Source organism: Oncorhynchus mykiss, chromosome 5, assembly GCF_057628025.1.
Source record: "Oncorhynchus mykiss isolate SJ-2025 chromosome 5, ASM5762802v1, whole genome shotgun sequence".
NCBI classification, from domain to species: Eukaryota; Metazoa; Chordata; class Actinopteri; order Salmoniformes; family Salmonidae; genus Oncorhynchus; species Oncorhynchus mykiss.
The window spans coordinates 78187175-78208168 of record NC_143026.1 but is presented as its reverse complement, the minus strand read 5'-3'; the positions used below and the strand labels follow the sequence as shown (position 1 = coordinate 78208168).

At 41.7% G+C, this 20994-nt stretch overlaps 1 protein-coding gene across 4 annotated transcripts in view; it reads right to left on the bottom strand.

The window, feature by feature from the left end:
• Window positions 1-20994, bottom strand: part of LOC110524593 (volume-regulated anion channel subunit LRRC8C) — a 47893-nt gene that overhangs the window by 6654 nt on the left and 20245 nt on the right. For 3 of the 4 annotated variants that reach the window (XM_090236039.1, XM_090236040.1, XM_036978432.2), the window contains 5 exons: window positions 16394-16768; window positions 15620-16218; window positions 14898-15219; window positions 11797-12159; window positions 7938-11583 (listed from right to left, as the gene is read on the bottom strand). In XM_090236039.1, the coding sequence (XP_090092165.1) occupies window positions 11017-11583; window positions 11797-12159; window positions 14898-15219; window positions 15620-16218; window positions 16394-16768 (2226 nt within the window). In that variant the 3' untranslated portion in view covers window positions 7938-11016. Of the gene's footprint in view, window positions 1-7937; window positions 11584-11796; window positions 12160-14897; window positions 15220-15619; window positions 16219-16393; window positions 16769-20994 lie in introns of those variants that run through there. The other variant, XM_090236041.1, reaches the window with a different exon arrangement.

The window sequence follows — 20994 nt, the reverse complement described above, 5'->3', positions numbered from 1 at the left end:
CAAAACTTGAGACATCTGTGGAATTGTGCTATGTGACACAATTGCACATTTTAGAGTGGCCTTTTATTGTCCCCAGCACAAGGTGTTCCTGTGCAATGATCATGCTGTTTAATCAGCATCTTGATATGCCACACCTGTCAGGTAAATTGATTATGTTGGCAAAGGAGAAATGTTCACTAAGAGGGATGTAAACAAATTTGAGCACAGAATATTTGAGAAATAAGCTTTATGTACAGTTGAAGTCGGAAGCCTACATACACTTAGGTTGGAATCATTGAAACTCCCTTTTCAACCACTCCACAAATTTCTTGTTAACAAACTATAGTTTTTGCAAATCGGTTAGGACATCTACTTTGTGCATGGCAAGTGATTTTTCCAACCGTTGTTTACAGATATTTTACTTACAATTCACTGTATCACAATTCCAGTGGGTCAGAAGTTTACATATTACATTTACATCATATATACATTTACATGACTGTTATTCATTTAAAATATGAATAACAGTCCACCCATGAGGCACGAATGGGCTACAGATAATTTCCTGCAATTCTACACATTTGGCCTTTTTTAATGATATCAGAGTCGAGAGTGACAAACAAAATAAAAGGGGGCAGTTTACTGTAGGTCGGTGGATACACTAACTTACCAAACTAAAATATTTTAGCCGAACATGGGTTAATGGAGTGACTGTCAGTAACTGACGTAACATGAAAAAACGGGTGATGCACAACCAAATTAGAAATGTTATTATTCTAACTCTCACAGTAGGTTGAGACCCTGAATGAAAAACACCAAAAGAAAGATGCCCAGGGTCCCTGCTCATCTGCGTGAACGTGCCTTAGGCATGCTGCGAGGAGGCATGAGGACTGCAGATGTGGCCAGGGCAATAAATTGCAATGTCCGTACTATGAGACACCTAAGACAGCGCTACAGGGAGACAGACCAAATTTTTTTTTTTTTTTTAACCTTTATTTAACTAACTAACAAATTCTTATTTTCAATGACGGCCTAGGAACAGTGGGTAAACTGCCTGTTCAGGGGCAGAATGACAGATTTGTACCTCGTCAGCTCGGGGGTTTGAACTTGCAACCTTCCAGTTACTATAGTTACTAGTCCAACGCTCTAACCACTAGGCTACCCTGCCGCCGTGTAACACCTGCACAGGATCGGTACATCCGAACATCACACCTGGGGGAAAGGTACAGGATGGCAACAACAACTGCCCGAGTTACACCAGGAATGCACAATTCCTTCATCAGTGCTCAGACTGTTCGCAATAGGCTGAGAGAGGCTGGACTGAGGCCTTGTAGGCCTGTTGTAAGGCAGGTTCTCACCAGACATCACCGGCAACAATATCGCCTATGGGCAGAAACCCACCGTCGCAAGACCAGACAAGACTGGCAAAAAGTGCACTTCACTGATGAGTCGCGATTTTGTCTCACCAGGGGTGATGGTCGGATTCGCGTTTATCGTTGAAGGAATGAGCGTTACACCGAGGCCTGTAATCTGGAGCGGGATCGATTTGGAGGTGGAGGGTCCGTCATGGTCTGGGGTGGTGTGTCAACACATCATCGGACTGAGCTTGTTGTCATTGCAGGCAATCTCAATGCTGTGCGTTACAGGGAAGACATCCTCTTCCCAGGCTCATCCTGACATGACCCTCCAGCATGGGAGGAGGTGAGGGCCCTCGGAGTGTGGTGTCAGGAAAATAACCTCACACTCAACGTCAACAAAACTAAGGAGATGATTGTGGACTTCAGGAAACAGCAGAGGGAACACCCCCCTATCCACATCGATGGAACAGTAGTGGAGAGGGTAGCAAGTTTTAAGTTTCTTGGCATACACATCACAGACAAACTGAAATGGTCCACCCACACAGACAGCATCGTGAAGAAGGCGCTGCTGCTGAACAAGGCTGAACAAATTCGGCTTGTCACCAAAATCACTCACAAACTTCTACAGATGCACAATCGAGAGCATCCTGGAGGGCTGTATCACCGCCTGGTAATGGCAACTGCTCCGCCCACAACCGTAAGGCTCTCCAGAGGGTAGTGAGGTCTGCACAACGCAAACTACCTGCCCTCCAGGACACCTACACCACCCGATGTTACAGGAAGGCCATAAAGATCATCAAGGACAACACCCACCCGAGCCACTGCCTGTTCACCCCGCTATCTTCCAGAAGGCGAGGTCAGTACAGGTGCATCAAAGCTGGGACTGAGAGACTGAAAAACAGCTTCTATCTCAAGGCCATCAGACTGTTAAACAGCCACCACTAACATTGAGTGGCTGCTGCCAACACACTGACTCAACTCCAGCCACTTTAATAATGGGAATTGATGGGAAATGATGTAAAATATATTTTTTATTTATTTATTTATTTCACCTTTATTTAACCAGGTAGGCAAGTTGAGAACAAGTTCTCATTTACAATTGCGACCTGGCCAAGATAAAGCAAAGCAGTTCGACACATACAACGACACAGAGTTACACATGGAGTAAAACAAACATACAGTCAATAATACAGTATAAACAAGTCTATATACGATGTGAGCAAATGAGGTGAGATAAGGGAGGTAAAGGCAAAAAGGCCATGGTGGCAAAGTAAATACAATATAGCAAGTAAAACACTGGAATGGTAGATTTGCAATGGGAGAATGTGCAAAGTAGAAATAAAAATAATGGGGTGCAAAGGAGCAAAATAAATAAATAAATAAAATACAGTAGGGAAAGAGGTAGTTGTTTGGGCTAAATTATAGGTGGGCTATGTACAGGTGCAGTAATCTGTGAGCTGCTCTGACAGTTGGTGCTTAAAGCTAGTGAGGGAGATAAGTGTTTCCAGTTTCAGAGATTTTTGTAGTTCGTTCCAGTCATTGGCAGCAGAGAACTGGAAGGAGAGGCGGCCAAAGAAAGAATTGGTTTTGGGGGTGACTAGAGAGATATACCTGCTGGAGCGTGTGCTACAGGTGGGAGATGCAATGGTGACCAGCGAGCTGAGATAAGGGGGACTTTACCTAGCAGGGTCTTGTAGATGACATGGAGCCAGTAGGTTTGGCGACGAGTATGAAGCGAGGGCCAGCCAGCGAGAGCGTACAGGTCGCAATGGTGGGTAGTATATGGGGCTTTGGTGACAAAACGGATTGCACTGTGATAGACTGCATCCAATTTGTTGAGTAGGGTATTGGAGGCTATTTTGTAAATGACATTGCCAAAGTCGAGGATTGGTAGGATGGTCAGTTTTACAAGGGTATGTTTGGCAGCATGAGTGAAGGATGCTTTGTTGCGAAATAGGAAGCCAATTCTAGATTTAACTTTGGATTGGAGATGTTTGATATGGGTCTGGAAGGAGAGTTTACAGTCTAACCAGACACCTAAGTATTTGTAGTTGTCCACGTATTCTAAGTCAGAGCCGTCCAGAGTAGTAATGTTGGACAGGCGGGTAGGTACAGGTAGCGATCGGTTGAAGAGCATGCATTTAGTTTTACTTGTATATAAGAGCAATTGGAGGCCACGGAAGGAGAGTTGTATGGCATTGAAGCTTGCCTGGAGGGTTGTTAACACAGTGTCCAAAGAAGGGCCAGAAGTATACAGAATGGTGTCGTCTGCGTAGAGGTGGATCAGAGACTCACCAGCAGCAAGAGCGACCTCATTGATGTATACAGAGAAGAGAGTCGGTCCAAGAATTGAACTCTGTGGCACCCCCATAGAGACTGCCAGAGGTCCGGACAGCAGACCCTCCGATTTGACACACTGAACTCTATCAGAGAAGTAGTTGGTGATCCATGCGAGGCAATCATTTGAGAAACCAAGGCTGTCAAGTCTGCCGATGAGGATGTGGTGATTGACAGAGTCGAAAGCCTTGGCCAGATCAATGAATACGGCTGCACAGTAATGTTTCTTATTGATGGCGGTTAAGATATCATTTAGGACCTTGAGCGTGGCTGAGGTGCATCCATGACCAGCTCTGAAACCAGATTGCATAGCAGAGAAGGTATGGTGAGATTCGAAATGGTAGGTAATCTGTTTGTTGACTTGGCTTTCGAAGACCTTAGAAAGGCATGGTAGGATAGATATAGGTCTGTAGCAGTTTGGGTCAAGAGTGTCACCCCCTTTGAAGAGGGGGATGACCGCAGCTGCTTTCCAATCTTTGGGAATCTCAGACGACACGAAAGAGAGGTTGAACAGGCTAGTAATAGGGGTGGCAACAATTTTGGCAGATAATTTTAGAAAGAAAGGGTCCAGATTGTCTAGCCCGGCTGATTTGTAGGGGTCCAGATTTTGCAGCTCATTCAGAACATCAGCTGAGCAGATTTGGGAGAAGGAGAAATGGGGAAGGCTTGGGCGAGTTGTTGTGGGGGGTGTAGTGCTGTTGACCGGGGTAGGAGTAGCCAGGTGGAAAGCATGGCCAGCCGTAGAAAAATGCTTATTGAAATTCTCAATTATGGTGGATTTATCAGTGGTGACAGTGTTTCCTATCTTCAGTGCAGTGGGAAGCTGGGAGGAGGTGTTCTTATTCTCCATGGACTTTACAGTGTCCCAGAACTTTTTTGAGTTAGTGTTGCAGGAAGCAAATTTCTGCTTGAAAAAGCTAGCCTTGGCTTTTCTAACTGCCTGTGTATAATGGTTTCTAGCTTCCCTGAATAGCTGCATATCACGGGGGCTGTTCGATGCTAATGCAGAACGCCATAGGATGTTTTTGTGTTGGTTAAGGGCAGTCAGGTCTGGGGAGAACCAAGGGCTATATCTGTTCCTGGTTCTACATTTCTTGAATGGGGCATGTTTATTTAAGATGGTTAGGAAGGCATTTAAAAAAAATATCCAGGCATCCTCTACTGACGGGATGAGATCAATATCCTTCCAGGATTCCCCGGCCAGGTCGATTAGAAAGGCCTGCTCGCTGAAGTGTTTCAGGGAGAATTTTACAGTGATGAGTGGAGGTCGTTTGACCGCTGACCCATTACGGATGCAGGCAATGAGGCAGTGATCGCTGAGATCTTGGTTGAAAACAGCAGAGGTGTATTTAGAGGGCAAGTTGGCAAGTTGGTTAGGATGATATCATGTTCCAGTTTAGGTCGCCTAGCAGCACAAGCTCTGAAGATAGATGGGGGGCAATCAGTTCACATATGGTGTCCAGAGCACAGCTGGGGGCAGAGGGTGTTCTATAGCAGGCGGCAACGGTGAGAGACTTGTTTTTAGAGAGGTGGATTTTTAAAAGTAGAAGTTCAAATTGTTTGGGTACAGACCTGGATAGTAGGACAGAACTCTGCAGGCTATCTTTGCAGTAGATTGCAACACCGCCCCCTTTGGCAGTTCTATCTTGTCTGAAAATGTTGTAGTTTGGAATTAAAATGTCTGAATTTTTGGTGGTCTTCCTAAGCCAGGATTCAGACACAGCTAGAACATCCGGGTTGGCAGAGTGTGCTAAAGCAGTGAATAGAACAAACTTAGGGAGGAGGCTTCTAATGTTAACATGCATGAAACCAAGGCTATTACAGTTACAGAAGTCGTCAAAAGAGAGCGCCTGGGGAATAGGAGTGGAGCTAGGCACTGCAGGGCCTGGATTCACCTCTACATCGCCAGAGGAACAGAGTAGGAGTAGAATAAGGGTGCGGCTAAAAGCAATAAGAATTGGTCGTTTAGAACGTCTGGAACAGAGAGTAAAAGGAGGTTTCTGGGGGCGATAAAATAGCATCAAGGTATAATGTACAGACAAAGGTAAGGTAGGATGTGAATACAGTGGAGGTAAACCTAGGTATTGAGTGATGAAGAGAGAGATATTGTCTCTAGAAACATAATTGAAACCAGGAGATGTCATTGCATGTGTGGGTGGTGGAACTAATAGGTTGGATAAGGTATAATGAGCAGGACTAGAGGCTCTACAGTGAAATAAGCCAATAAACACTAACCAGAACAGCAATGGACAAGGCATATTGACATTAAGGAGAGGCATGCTCAGTCGAGTGATCAAAAGGGTCCAGTGAGTGGAGAGGTTGGTTGGGGGTCACGGCGATTTAGACAGCTAAATCGGTAGCAAGCTAGCATAGGAGCAAGCTAGCATAGAATGGAGGTCTGTTATTAGCCAACTCTTGCGTTCCGTCAGTAGATTAGTGGGTTTCCGTGTGGTAGAGGGGATTAATCCAAATCACACAACAACAACAAAAATAAAAACAATAGATATAGTTATAGAGGCCCAAGAAGAAAAATAAATAAATAAATAAAAATAAAACAAAATAAAAATTGTCCGATTGTTTATTCAGATAGCAGCCGATAAGATAGCCAACGGCTAGCAGGCCGCAGATGGGCGCCCAGGCAACGTTGCGCCGGAGGAGCCAACCGGACAATTCCCTCGGGTAGACAACGTCGGCAGTCCAACTGTGAAGGCCCGGTGGGGCTCCGCGTAGGCAGCAAAACGGGTCCGGATAGGTGACTGCAGCCCAGGAGTGATTGATGGAACTCTTCAGCTGGCTAGCTCCGGAACAATTGATGTTAGCTCCGGAATCGACGAAAGCCGATAGTCACACGGATAGCAGCTAGCTAGCTGTGAGATCCAGGTATGGATGTCCAGAGCCAGCGGCCGAAATCCGGTATGTTCCGTTCCGAGCCACGCTGCGCTGCGCCGTACAAAACTGGCGATAGATTCTCGAGCCAAAGGACAGCCGATGACCACAAACCGTGGTTAGCTGAGTACTAACGATTAGCCAGTAAATAAGCTAACTAGCTTCTGAACCAGCTTCAGAGTAGCTTCTGGACCAGCTTCTGACTAGCTCCCGGCTAGCTACTGGCTAATTTCTGGCTAGCCTCTCGGAGGATTACAGATCTGAGGTAAATAATACAATTTTATTTAAATATAAATTGGTGAAGCGGATTTCAGGAGAGTGTTCTGAAGATGAGTTTTTGGAAAATTAAAAATGTATGTGAAAAAAAAAAGTTGTAAATATATCTATATATTTATATACACGACAGGACGAGGACAAAAATACGTCTGAACTGCTATGCCATCTTGGGAAAAAAAAAAAAAAAAAAATAATAAATATCACTAGCCACTTTAAACAATGCTACCTAATATAATGTTTACATACCCTACATTATTCATCTCATATGTATACGTATATACTGTACTCTATATCATCTACTGCACCTTTATGTAATACATGTATCACTAGCCACTTTAACTATGCCACTTTGTTTACATACTCATCTCATATGTATATACTGTATTCGATACCATCTACTATTGCCTATGCCGCTCTGTACCATCACTCATTCATATATCTTTATGTACATATTCTTTATCCCCTTACACTTGTGTGTTTAAGACAGTAGTTTTGGAATTGTTAGTTAGATTACTTGTTGGTTATTACTGCATTGTCGGAACTAGAAGCACAAGCATTTCGCTACACTCGCATTAACATCTGCAAACCATGTGTATGTGACAAATAACATTTGATTTGATTTTTGACAATGCCACCAGCCATAGTGCTCATTCTGTGCGTGATTTCCTGCAAGACAGGAATGTCAGTGTTCTGCCATGGCCAGCGAAGTGCCCGAATCTCAATCCCATTGAGCATGTCTGGGACCTGTTGGATCGGAGTGTGAGAGCTAACGCCATTCCCCCCAGAAATGTCCGGGAACTTGTAGGTGCCTTGGTGGAAGAGTGGGGTAATGTCTCACAGCAAGAACTGGCAAATCTGGTGCAGTCCATTAGGAGGAGATGCACTGCAGTACTTAATGTAGCTGGTGGCCACAACAGATACTGACTGTTACTTTTGATTTTGACCCCTCCCCCCTTTGTTCAGGGACACATTATTCAATTTCTGTTAGTCATATGTCTGTGGAACTTGTTCAGTTTATGTCTCAGTTTAATCGTATGTTCATACAAATATTTACACATGTTGAGTTTGCTGAAAATAAAAGCAGTTGACAGTGATAGGACGTTTCTTTTTTTGCTGAGTTTATTTGAACCAAAATGACAGAACCTTATAGCCCCGAGGTCTCGAGTTACTGGTAGGTAGCATTGTGTGGTTTATCTACAAAAGTAAAAAGGTACAAATAATAACACGCAATAATGTGAATAATTATGTGGCTGTTAACTGGTATAATATGAATATCAATGCAATGACAATATACAAATACAATGTAAATGAGTAAAGTTATACATAATTAGTGCAGCAATGCAACAAATCTCATGGCCAAGAGGCTGCAATAGCATGTGGCATAGAAGACAAAAGCTAGAGCAAGCTAGCGGTGGCTACATAGCATAGCATATGGCAGGCAATCAAACAATATAAAGCTCACGAAAAGATTTCAAGCAGCAATGCAATAGCCACAAAAAAGAGGCCTTAATTAGCATAATATAAGCAAACGATCAAAAGGTGTGTACAGTGATTTAAGGTGTGTCAATTAGCAACTACATGTAACAGAAAAAACAGATAAATTAATCAAAATGGCTACTTGACTTGGTGTTGGTACCATAGAGATAGTTAGAGGACGAAACATTGTATATATCCCATTATGTCGTCTGTGAGAGGCTAACCGAACCTAGGGTAACCGAACCTAGAAAGTGAAATAAATCTGTGGATGTGCCCTTGAGCAAGGCACTTAACCCTAATTGCGCCAAGGTTGCCGTTGATAATGGCCATGACCCCACTCTCCGAGGGTGTATCAGGGGGAGTTGGGATACGCAAAAAACACATTTCCAAAAGGAAAAATATAATCCACCATGTATTATATTGGTTGCAGAACACGGGGGAGTTCTCATAGAGCACCAGCAAAAGAAGCCTCCATTTACATGTTGCTTATGAGTACATTTCAGACAACTTTAGGATTAAAATTTGATTTTAAGACTCGTATGAATGTTTTGCTTAATATAATGTAAAAACTGCATTATACTTAAAAAGCTCAACTTCAACCATTAAAATGGGTGTTAGCATTCTAGCTGGATACAAATAGGTATTTTTGCTAAGGTCACAAACAAATATAATCTTAACGACTGTTCATGCAATAATCAAAACAACATTGTAAGCATACAAGAACCCAAAGTAGGGTTTTTGTTGAGACGTAAATCTAGATATTACTTATAAACAAAAATGGTCGCAGTTGACGATGGGGTCTTTCTGCCTCCAAGAATCCTGTGCATCCTTGCCTGATGTGAGTGTGTCATGTACTGAAGTGTGGACTATGGGAAGCGCCATCTCCATTTTGAAGTAGTACATTTTCTTCTTCTACTACTTGAAGTTAGGGCTGGGCATGGCCTAAAAATTATATCTCGATTTTTTTTTAAACTTGTGGGTGATTCCCGATATATATATCTTTCAATTTTTAAAAATGTTTTCTCTAAATATGCTTTGTTGTACAATTAATGGTAAAATACACTGCATTTTAAATAGTCAGCAAAATTATATTTAGGCTCAATATAAGCCTTCCACAAGCATAAGACCCACTAATAAATGTAGTATTTTATAAAAAACTACTACCAATTAACTATGTAACACTTATCATCAAAAAATATTCTCAGACAAAAGTCAGATTCACTCCAATGTTGGTCTTTGGACTCATCACAATAGTCCCTAAAGAGTTAACATTGATGCATTCAAAAGATATTCACACACCAGCAGATGCACAGTAGCACATACGTTAATATGCTCAAATATGCTAAAAATACTTTAAGCATGCTTTCTAGTGTGAGCTCACTGCCTCTATAATATCTGGCATGCTCACATGAGAGGGAACAGCTGTCGCTGGTCTACTTATTGTCCCCTATCCCACTCGCTCCACCCTCCGCGACCAAAAAAAAAGCCAGTGAGATATCTCCTTTCCCTACAGTCTCTGGGGCACCCCTTCCGCAGGGTGAGGGCAATAAGTAGACCAGAGTGGCCCCGCCTAGATCAGGAAAAATGTGGGTGTGGGATGTTTCGCTTCTCTGCCGGAATAGAAAGGAGGTGCCCTCAAACCTGCCCGTTTTTGTATCTGGCCATAGAGCTGGTTAGAGGGCACAACTGTCATGAATGCCATCTGTCCTCAAGTGACCATAGAGATGGCTAGAGGACACAACTGCCTTGAATGCTTCTCTCCACTTTTACCCCACAGACTAGAGAATTCTTAACAATTTCCATTCTAGTATGCATTCTAATTTTCTGATTATAAGCCTGCAATCCATCCAGTTTATGTTGAATGAAGCATGCTAGACAAACTATACAATACATTACAGTGTAATAAATTCAAGAACAAGCAATCTAGTAATTGATATCATCTGATGGACAGTATACCTTAGCTTGGTCCCATATCTGTTTATGCTATCATTCCACTCCTTGCCACTCCATGTCATGCAAAACATTACGAGTACAAGCAGTCGAATGTTGCACAAATCAATGACTGTATATATGAATGGACAAAGACATCCATCACATGACACCATTCATTCCTATGTGAAGATGCAATAGCGCATTGACCACGAAGATTGAATTTTTTTCATTCACTATAATGGGGATCCTGTTTTTTGCTATCAATGCCTGCAAAAATGCAGTCAGCCATGAACTTCCGTGGCTTCAATGAAAGTGGGCATTTGTTGTCCTCTGGCACAAATAGGCTGGTACCAGGGCTAAGTATTCCTTGCCTGTGACTAATTATATTGTTAAGAACCATTAAATTACAACATAAAGCCATATTTCCTTCTGTTATATAGCAACACTTAGACATAATACTCAAAAACATACACCAATGAATATCATAACTGTTCCCCATTACGAACTGAGGGCATATAGTGTTTAGAGTTTGATCATGATGAACTAAGTATACAGTAAAATCTACCATTTTGGTCGACTATGATTGTCAGATTAAGACAAGATTGGCATTTTATTTTTGCACAGACATGTAAATTGGCTTGTCCAAGCCGGAATGGCCCATATGGCAGAAGCCAATCTCCTGTTTATGTAAGGCAGCTTGATGTGAAAGTACACCCCCTGGACAGGAAGCTAGTGTATGGCAGGGCCTTTTGCATAGATACTGTAAAGCATTTCACTCAGCCTTCATTTTGTCTCTGATATCCGAAGGCAAGGTTTCAAACAGGACGTCCTCCACCACTAGACCGCCACGCTTCAACGCCCGGCAGAACCGCAGCTCTGGAGGCAGGAGCTCAAAATGGTTGCCCTTCAGTTCAAGGTGTGTCAATAGAACCAGGTATGAGATCTTTGGTGAGAGCAAAGACAGCATATTCTTGCCCAGCTTGAGGGTTTTGAGCTTCTTGCAAAAGAAGAGCTCGTCTGGGAGGTTCTCGATCTTGTTGCACGTGACAGAGAAATACTGAAGACTCTGTAGGATGCCAATCTCCGGCGGAATGAACCGGATGTCGTTGTTGGACAGGTCCAGGTAACGAAGCTTGTTGCATAAGAACAGGTGCGGGGACAAGATCTCTATCTTGTTGTGGCTGAAGTAGAGGCGCTCCAGGCTGCCAAGCTTCTTGATGTGCTCAGGGATGTAGCAGATACTGTTGTGCCAGAGTTTCAGGCACGTCAGCTTGTGGAGGTGTTGGCAGCTGACTATCTCCTCAATGGAGCGCAGGTTGTTTTCCTTCAGGTCCAACTCCTGTAGAGTTAAGAGTAAAACATTTTTATTATAAGTGTCATTCCACAAAATTACAGCAATTGGCCATACATATATTTTTTTGCAACCCTAGTTGTGTGACACTATGCAATCATAGCAGGCAGTTATAGTAAATCACGCCTGTAGGCTGACTACTCAGAGTTTTGAGACACTGTAGACGATCATATCAGGCAGTCATAGTATGGTATATCATACCTGTAGGTTCGTGAGGCTAAAGACAGCATGTGGGATGCGTTCCAGGTCACAGTGCACCAGCTCCAATTCAGTCAAGTTCACCATTTTCTTCAGGTTGTTGAGCATCACCAGCTTGGTGCCATCATTGTAGATGTACAGCCTCTGCAGGTGGCTGGACACATCTACGATGGACTGGGGGATCTTTGTAAAGTTACTTTTGAGCGAGAGTGTCTTCAGGTGCTTCAGCTCCCTCAGGGACTCCAGACCCACATTCTTCGAAGCGTCAGGACTCAATGAGCCAAAGAGGTAGAGCTCCTCTAGATTCCGCAGGTGGTACAGCCAATGAGGCAGCTCCCTGCTGTCATCAAACTTTACCCTGAGCACCTTAGATAGAGATCGATAGATACTTCATTAATCCCTGTGTGGAAATTAAATGTCAACGACAACAGCAGACAAAATACACATGGGTTGTTACAATACATTGAGTGCCTTTTGAGTCCCTTTGATATTTTAAGTATAAATTGTACACAAATGTTGAATTTTAAAAGCATCCCTGAGTCGCCTCTACACTGTTGATGTTGAGACGGGTGTTTTGCGGGTACTATTTAATGAAGCTGTAAGTTGAGGACTTGTGAGGCGTCTTTCTCAAACTAGACACTAATGTACTTGTCTTCTTGCTCAGTTGTGCACCGGGGCCTCCCACTCCTCTCTATTCTAATTAGACCCAGTTTGCTCTGTTCTGTGAAGGTAGTACACAGCGTTGTATGAGATCTTCAGTTTCTTGGGAATTTCTCGCACATTCATTTCTCAGAACAAGAATAGACTGACGAGTTTCAGAAGAAAGATCTTTGTTTCTGGATATTTTGAGCCTGTAATCAAATCCACAAATGCTGATGCTCCAGATACTCAACTAGTCTAAAGAAGACCAGTTTTATTGCTTATTTAATCAGGGGAACAGTTTTCAGCTGTACTAACATAATTGCAAAAGGGATTTCTAATGATCAATTAGCCTTTTTAAAATGAATAACTAGGATTAGCTAACACAACATGCCATTGGAACACAGGAGTGATGGTGGTTGATAATGAGCCTCTGTATGCCTATGTAGATATTCCATAAAAAAAATCTGCCGTTTCCAGGTACAATAGTCATTTACAACATTAACCATGTCTACACTGTATTTCTGATCGATATGATGTTATTTTAATGGACAAAAAAAAAAAGATTTTCTTTCAAAAACAAGGACATTTCTAAGTGACCCTAAACTTTTGAACGGTAGTGTACATTCAACACCGAGGCGCATACACTGATTACTCACATAGATGCACATATTCCTTCAGGTTACAGACCTTGTACAGTGCCTTCAGAAAGTATTCACACCCCTTGACTTTTCACATTTTGTTGTGTTACAGCCGGAATATGAACTTGATAAAAGTATGTTTTGGTCACTGGAATACCCCATAAAGTGAAATTATGTTTAACATTTTTTACAAATTAATAAAAAATGAAAAGCTGAAATGTCTTGAGTCAAAAAGTATATACCCCCTTTGCTATGGTAAGCCTTAATAAGTTCACGAGTAAAAACATGCTTAACAAGTCACAAAATAAGTTGCATGGCAATAATTGTGTTTAACATTATTTTTTTATGACTACCTCATCTCTGTACACCACACTTACAATTATCTGTAAGTTCCCTCAGTCGAGCAGTGAATTTTGAACACAGATTCAACCACAAAGACCAGCCAGGTTTTCCAATGCCTCGCAAAAAAGGGCACCGATTGCTAGGCGTATCAATACTTCCAGTCACTACAAAGATACAGGCGTCCTTCCTAACGGAGTTGCCGGAGAGGAAGGAAACCACTCAATGGTGACTTTAAAACGGTTACAGAGTTTAATGGCTGTGATAGGAGAAAACTGAGAATGGTTCAACAACATTGTAGTTACTCCACAATACTAATCGAATTGACAGAGCGAAAAGAAGTAAGCCTGTACAGAATGCACATTTTCTAAAACATGCATCCTGTTTGCAACAAGGCACTAAACTAATACTGCAAAAAATGTGGCAAAGCAATTCAGTTTTTGTGCCGAATACAAAGTGTTAAGTTTGGGGCAAATCCAATGCAAGACATTACTGAGTACCAATCTCCATGTTTTCAAGCATAGCGGTGGCTGCATCATTTTATGGGTATGCTTGTAATCGTTAAAGACTGGGGAGTTTTTCAGGATAAAAAGCAAAAACAGAATGGAGCTAAGCACAGGCAAAATCATAGAGGAAAACCTGGTTCAGTCTGCTTTCCACCAGACACTGGAAGACTAATTGACCTTTCACAGGACAATAACCTAAAACACAAGGCCAAATCTACATTGTAGTTGCTTACCAAGAAGACAGTGAACGTTCATCAGTGGCCGAGTTACAGTTTTGACTTAAATCTGCTTACAAATCAAAGTGGTTAACTAACAACAATCAACAACCAATTTGTCAGAGGTTGAATTTTGAAAAGAATAATTGGCAAAAAAAAAAATCTTTACAAATGTTTGAATTTTTCTTCTATCACGTATTTCGTGTAGACCGTTGACAAAATATAACAATTAAATCCATTTGAATCCCACTTTGTAACAACAAAATGTGGAAAATGACAAGGGGTGTGAATAACTTTTGAAGGCTCTATAACTAGGCCTAGGACCTCTAGACAAAGCGAGTGCATCAATATCCATAGGCTAGTTATTGGGTTCATAACAATACTTGACTCCAAAAACACTACAGTAAATACTACAGTAATGTCATCAAAAACACTACAGTAAATACTACAGTAATGTCATCAAAAACACTACAGTAATGTCATCAAAAACACTACAGTAAATACTACAGTAATGTCATCAAAAACACGACAGTGAATACTACAGTAATGTCATCAAAAACACTACAGTAAATACTACAGTAATGTCATCAAAAACACTACAGTCCGCAAAACACTGCAGAAATTACTATAGTATATTCTGCATGATAAACTGGGTGGTTTGAGACGGAATGCTGACACACATACTGTACGAGACAAAAACAGAAAACAATGTCAAGAGAAATAAAAAACCATGCCACACCAAATTCACTACCAGAAAAGCATACCTTGAGTTTCTCCTTGAGGAAGGAAGTGGCTGTGGTGTGGATCTTTAAGCAACACTGATACAGAGACAGCTCCTGGAGGTTTTCCAGCTGGGCGATGGAGGCTGGGATGGTTACGTTGTTGATGATCTCTAGCTTCAGGGACTGGAGCTCTGTCACCTCGAAGATGGTGTCCGGGAGCCCAGACAGCATGAACAGCTGCAGCTCCAGTCTGTCATTGTGGTTGGTCAGCAGTCTCTGACGCAGCTTCTCTGGTGTCCACTCGTGGTTCAGGTTCAGCTGTTTCAGTTTGTTCTCGCTGACCTCAGACAGGAACACTGCAAACCTGAGAGAGAGACCGAAAGAGAGAATAAGAAGATTACTTTATTGTCCAAAAAACAATGTAAAATGATGTGCAATGGAAACTTTTCTTCTGCTTTATTCAAATCAAAATCATATTTGTCACATGCGCTGAATAAAACAAGTGTAGACCTTAGCATGAAATGCTTACTTACAAGCCCTTTAACCAACAATGCAGAGTATTTAAAAAGTAAGTTTGAAAAAAAACTAAAGGAAAAATAGTAACACAATAACCCCTTCAATGGGTTGGAGCAGAGGGCAGCTATGCATTAGCACATGAATAGTTAATTTTATAACTGGAGGTATTACATACTTATCAATAACAACAAAGATCTGAATCACTTGAAAGAATTTACAATTGTCTAATTTAAGAAAAAGTTTTGCACCTCTTGGAATACAGTGGATCATACTGGTCGATCATGTGCAGCATGAAGGCAAAGTCATTCTTCACGTCTGGGATGTCATCGATTCCCGTTTCTTGCCTCACGTATTCAAAGGAGTACTCCTTCAGTGAGCGGTAGAAGAGCCAATAGGAAGTGTAGAGGCAGGTGAATCCGTACACAGCCACGAAGCACAGGTAACAGTACGACAACTTAGAGAACAGGTGGGCCATGGTGTGATTACAGGAGAAATGCTTATATCCCGTCATGTCCTGTATGTCCACACTGCACTTCACTGTGATCTGTACCTCAGAGACTAAAGCACTGTTATACGCGATGATGAGGAGGAACTTGAACACTTTGAGAACAGTCTGGCGAACATACATAACATAGAGGATGTCCCCCTCTTCGACGTGCAGGCGGAACTTCTTCACCTTCTCAAATAGAGCTTTGGCCTGTTCTCCTTCCTTCTTATCCAGGGCGCTGGCTGTGGGCTTGTCCACTACGATCTTCTCTGGAATGGATTTGAGGGACTGGGTCTTCTCCAGGTTGTCCAGGTTCCCCTCTACAGACACATTGAGGATCGCCCTACTCTTCTTGATGTCCTTGAATCAATTCATGAATTAATGGATTAATGCATTTTATTTCAAATATATACAATATAGGGATGTTTTCTGGGATACAGATTGAGCCTAATCCTGGACAAAACATAATTTTACGCATGCACACACCCACACACAGTAAATACATACAAGACATACAAACACATACCAACAATACCTTCTCCTCTGGGTTCTCTCCAGACACCTCAGACAGAGCTCTGGTAGTCCAGGGGGAGTCAAAGCACTTTCCCAAGATGGAGATGAAATGCTCTATCTTAGAGCTGGAGCCTGGGAACTTGAACCAGAAATTGCTACACACCATGAAGATGAGGGTGTGTATGAGGACTAGGTAAGGGAAGTACTTGGCGTACCAGTGCAGAGCTTTCTCGTAGCACATCTGGTTGATGAAGCTATACTGCTGGAAGTCCAGGTTCGTTTTCCGGCCCATCATCTCGTGCACATCCGGCTGCACAGCAGTTTTATTTGGTAAGAGTATTGTTTGGTTGTAGATGGTCATTTTTTGGGGAAGGCAGATGATTTTGTCCTGCCTCACCTGAAAGAAGACAAAGAACAAACAATAACTCCGTAAACCAAAATTGTTTCTGTGAAAGTTCCAAGAACATTCGTTAGGTCACAACAAATGTTCTCATAACACAAAAACTGTCCAGTTGTGCTGATGATTATACAATGTTTGAATGTATTTAACCCTCTGTTTCCCATCATGTCCTTGTCGGAGATTGTTTGTATGTTTGTGTATTATGTACTGGTGCGCGACAGGCTCTTGTCCCCACTTTTATTTATCTTGTAATTTTGGTTATGGAGTTTTGTTAAGTCTATTAAACAACTCCATTTATACCAAGTTCGATTCTCCTGCACATGACTTCCCTGCCACCTACACACACGCTATTACAGAATCTCTGACCAGGACATGATGGGAAACAGAGGGTTAAATACACATGTAATTCATGGGATTGGAACCAGGTGTGAAGGAAGACAAGACAAAACAAATGGAAAATGAAAAATGTATCAGTGATGGCTAGAAGATCGGTGATGTCGACCGCCGAACACCGCCCGAACAAGGAGAGGGACCGACTTCGGTAGAAGTCGTGACAATAACTATGCACTCTCCTCAAACAATTGCATGGTATTCTTTCATTGTAATAGCTGCTGTAAATTAGACAGTGCAGTTAGATTAACACAAATTAAAGCTTTCTACTCATATCAGATACTGTATGTCTATGTCCTGGGAAATGTTCTTGTTAATTACAACCTCATGATAATCACATTAGACTACGTTAGCTCAACCGTCCAGTGGAGGGGACACCAATCCCATAGAGGAAGATAAATAGGTTACATGGGCCTATATATTTCAAATCATATTGAAATAGATTCTACAGTATGTTCAATCAATTGAGTTCTATTTTGACAATAGGCTACGGTCTCTAATTAATGACTCAGTGTATTGCATGTGTAACATGTGCACAAGGATGTCCCCGATCGGTAATTTAGCGCATTCTTATTGGGTAAGCATTATAAGCCGACTCGATATTTGAAGCCATATGTGGTAATATCTCTAGGAGCTGATCCGTCATCAGTATTGCAGCGTAAATCTAATGTTATGGTAAAATTTGAATGGAGTAAGCTGATCCGAGAGCAGCGCTGCTTTTCTTTTGATTTTATCAGTATCGATAAATGGTCTAACGACACATTTAGCGAACGTTCTCTCTATGTGGTGTTTGGGAAACGCATTTTACATCTTTAGCTGTTGTAGGAATGATGCATCGTTAAAACAATCGTAAGCCTAAGTTTCATTGTTATCAGGAAACCAGGCCATGTCTCATTTTCTGCTCTGACGTCACTGGTAGAGATGTGACTCAGACAGGAAATAACCAATTAGTGCTTTAGCCAACCGCAGACTGAAGAGGGAGACACTCACTCTAATGCAATACTGTACCAACAAATTCATTTGTTATGCTTTGACCTGCCATTGCATCTTTTATAAACACTTACAACATATAGATATTTGTTTCTATTGAGATCATAGATGAATCATGGACCCAAGTTGTGGTGATGTAATTATAGTGAGAAAAAAAAAATGTAATTGTTTTCTTCTTCAGCTTCGAAAGGTTTTACATAGATCCAGATCAGTGACGTGGTTTATGGGACAGAGGAAATTAGCCTCATGGTTGTGCTGCAGCAGTACAGGGCAGGAAAGGAGAAACACAGTCAGGCCTGCTGAGTATAATCTCTGGAGAGAGGAGCAGCATAATTATTTCTCTCCATATATACTCTCTCTCTCTCAATCTCTCATCTTTCTCACTCTCACTATCCCTTTCCCTCTCACTCTCTCCCCTCTCTTACTCTCACTCATTCTCCTGCTCTGTCTCTCTCTACCCTCCCTCCTTCTCTCCCTATATGTGGTAGCTAGCGTGTAGAGCTATTCTTTGGCTTCTCTCTGTTAAAATGTCCCTTTGGTGAAGGTTAACACTGGTTCTGCCAATCTAAACTCAGACACACAGTCCCATAAAGGCAGGAAATGTATTAATTAGAGCTAGTACACTGTCTTATTTGACAAGGCTGCAGTTCACCAATATAAACTAATGGAAGTTATCACATGGGTGGTGTTTTGACAGACTGGTCCCAGGTAGTGGTGTAAAGTCATTTTTTTGGAGTATCTGTACTGTACTTATATTTTTGTACTTTTTCTCCACTACATTCCAAAGAAAATAATGTACTTTCTCCTCCATACATTTTCCTTGACACCCAAAAATACGTTACATTTTGAATGCTTAGCAGGACAGGAAAATAGTCTAATTCACGCACTTAAAGAGAAAATACCTGGTCATCCTTACTGCATCTGATCTGGTGGACTCACTAAACACGAATGCTTTGTTTGTAAATGATGTCTGAGTGTTGGAGTGTGCCCCTGGCTGACAGTAAATAAAAAATGAAATTGTGTCTGGTTTGCTTAATATAAGGGATTTAAAATGGTTTATACTTTTGATACTTAAGCATATTTCAGCAATTACATTTACTTCTGATACTTAAGTATATTTAAAACCAAATGCTTTTTTACTTTTACTCAAGTAGGATTTTACTGGGTGACTTTCAGAGGAGCCTCTTAAAGAAGAAGTTACAGGTCTGTGAGAGCCAGAAATCTTGCTTGTTTGTAGGTGACGAAATACTTATTTTCCACCATAATTTGCAAATAAATTCAGGGTAGGGGGCGGCAGGGTAGCCTAGTGGTTAGAGCGTTGGACTAGTAACCGGAAGGTTGCGAGTTCAAACCCCCGAGCTGACAATCTGTCGTTCTGCCCCTGAACAGGCAGTTAACCCACTGTTCCCAGGCCGTCATTGAAAATAAGAATTTGTTCTTAACTGACTTGCCTGGTAAAGGTAAAATAAAGGTAAAGGTAAAATAAAAATAAAGGTAAAATAAAAAAAATAAAAAAAAATAAAATTAAAAATCCTACAATGTGATTTTCTGGATTTTCTTTCCTCATTTTGTTTGTCATAGTTGAAGTGTACCTATGATAAAAAATGACAGGCTTCTCTCATCTTTTTAAGTGGGAGAACTTGCACAATTGGTGGCTGACTAAATACTTTTTGTTGCCCCACTGTAGATGGAGCCCCTATGAGCACTGGTCAAAAGTAGGTCACTACTTAGGGAATAGGGTTAATTTGGGATGTAACCCAGAATCGGCAGATCGAGTTCCACCATCTCCAATTGATCAGAGTGGTGAAGAGAAGTGACAGGTTATGGGCAGCTGGAATCATGACTACATCCCAAATGGCCTCCTATTCTGTATTTATTGCATTACTTTTGACCAGTGCACTATAGGGAATAGGGTGCCATTTTGGACAAATCCCATCTGTTTATGAAGAGGGGGTGGGGCAGGCGAGGTGCCATTTTTGGTGCGCGGTGCAGTGTGTGTTTCCCATGTGTTCCCCATGTGTTTATGAAGAGGAGGTGGGACAGGTGGTGGGGGCCATGTTTGGTGCACGGTGTGGTCTGTGTGTGTTTCTGTGTGTTTGTTTGTGGAGTGCAGAAATTTCCTCCCCTTCCGCTGGTAAACGCCAGCCAGACTGCTGCTTATATGAACCTAACCTCCTCCCCAGGCTTGAATTGATGGGAAGTTAAAAAAAAAGAAAAAAAAGAAAGAAATGAAAATCACCCATCAAAATGAATGTTCTATCACAGCATACATACTATTTTTGCAGTGCCCAATTTATTCTTAGTTCGGGGATATAAAGTTTATATTTGATAACTTTCTGAAATTCCCAAACTCACTTCCTTGTTTAGCACATTACTTGCTATGGTCGCACATTGAAATCCACAAAGAGGGGGAGGTTCTAGATGGTGCTGGAGTGAAAGATCAGCCAATTAAAACCTGCAGATGTTTTCTCCAGGCCTGCCATTGACTGCCATTTAAGTCCCGTTCTGAGGTGCTCTGAAACCAGATGTCTCGCCAGAGAGAGCCCGCTGGTGGGTGAGATTAACATGAACCCAACATTGGGTTGTTTGTCACTGCAGGACCGGCCACAATAAAAGGTCTAGAGCTGTCACCCTAATGACTTCTTATTTACCATTTATTTTAATATCTGCTGTTCAGCAAGTCACTTTAAGACTTGATTTAAGCATTTCAACATATCTCGAATTATAGCTAGGTGGTACTAGCAGATGAAGTATACATAATATATGCTATAAAAACATGACTGTACTATACACAGAACATAAGGCAGACTATATGAACTACAAGAGTAAAATTTAAAATTACA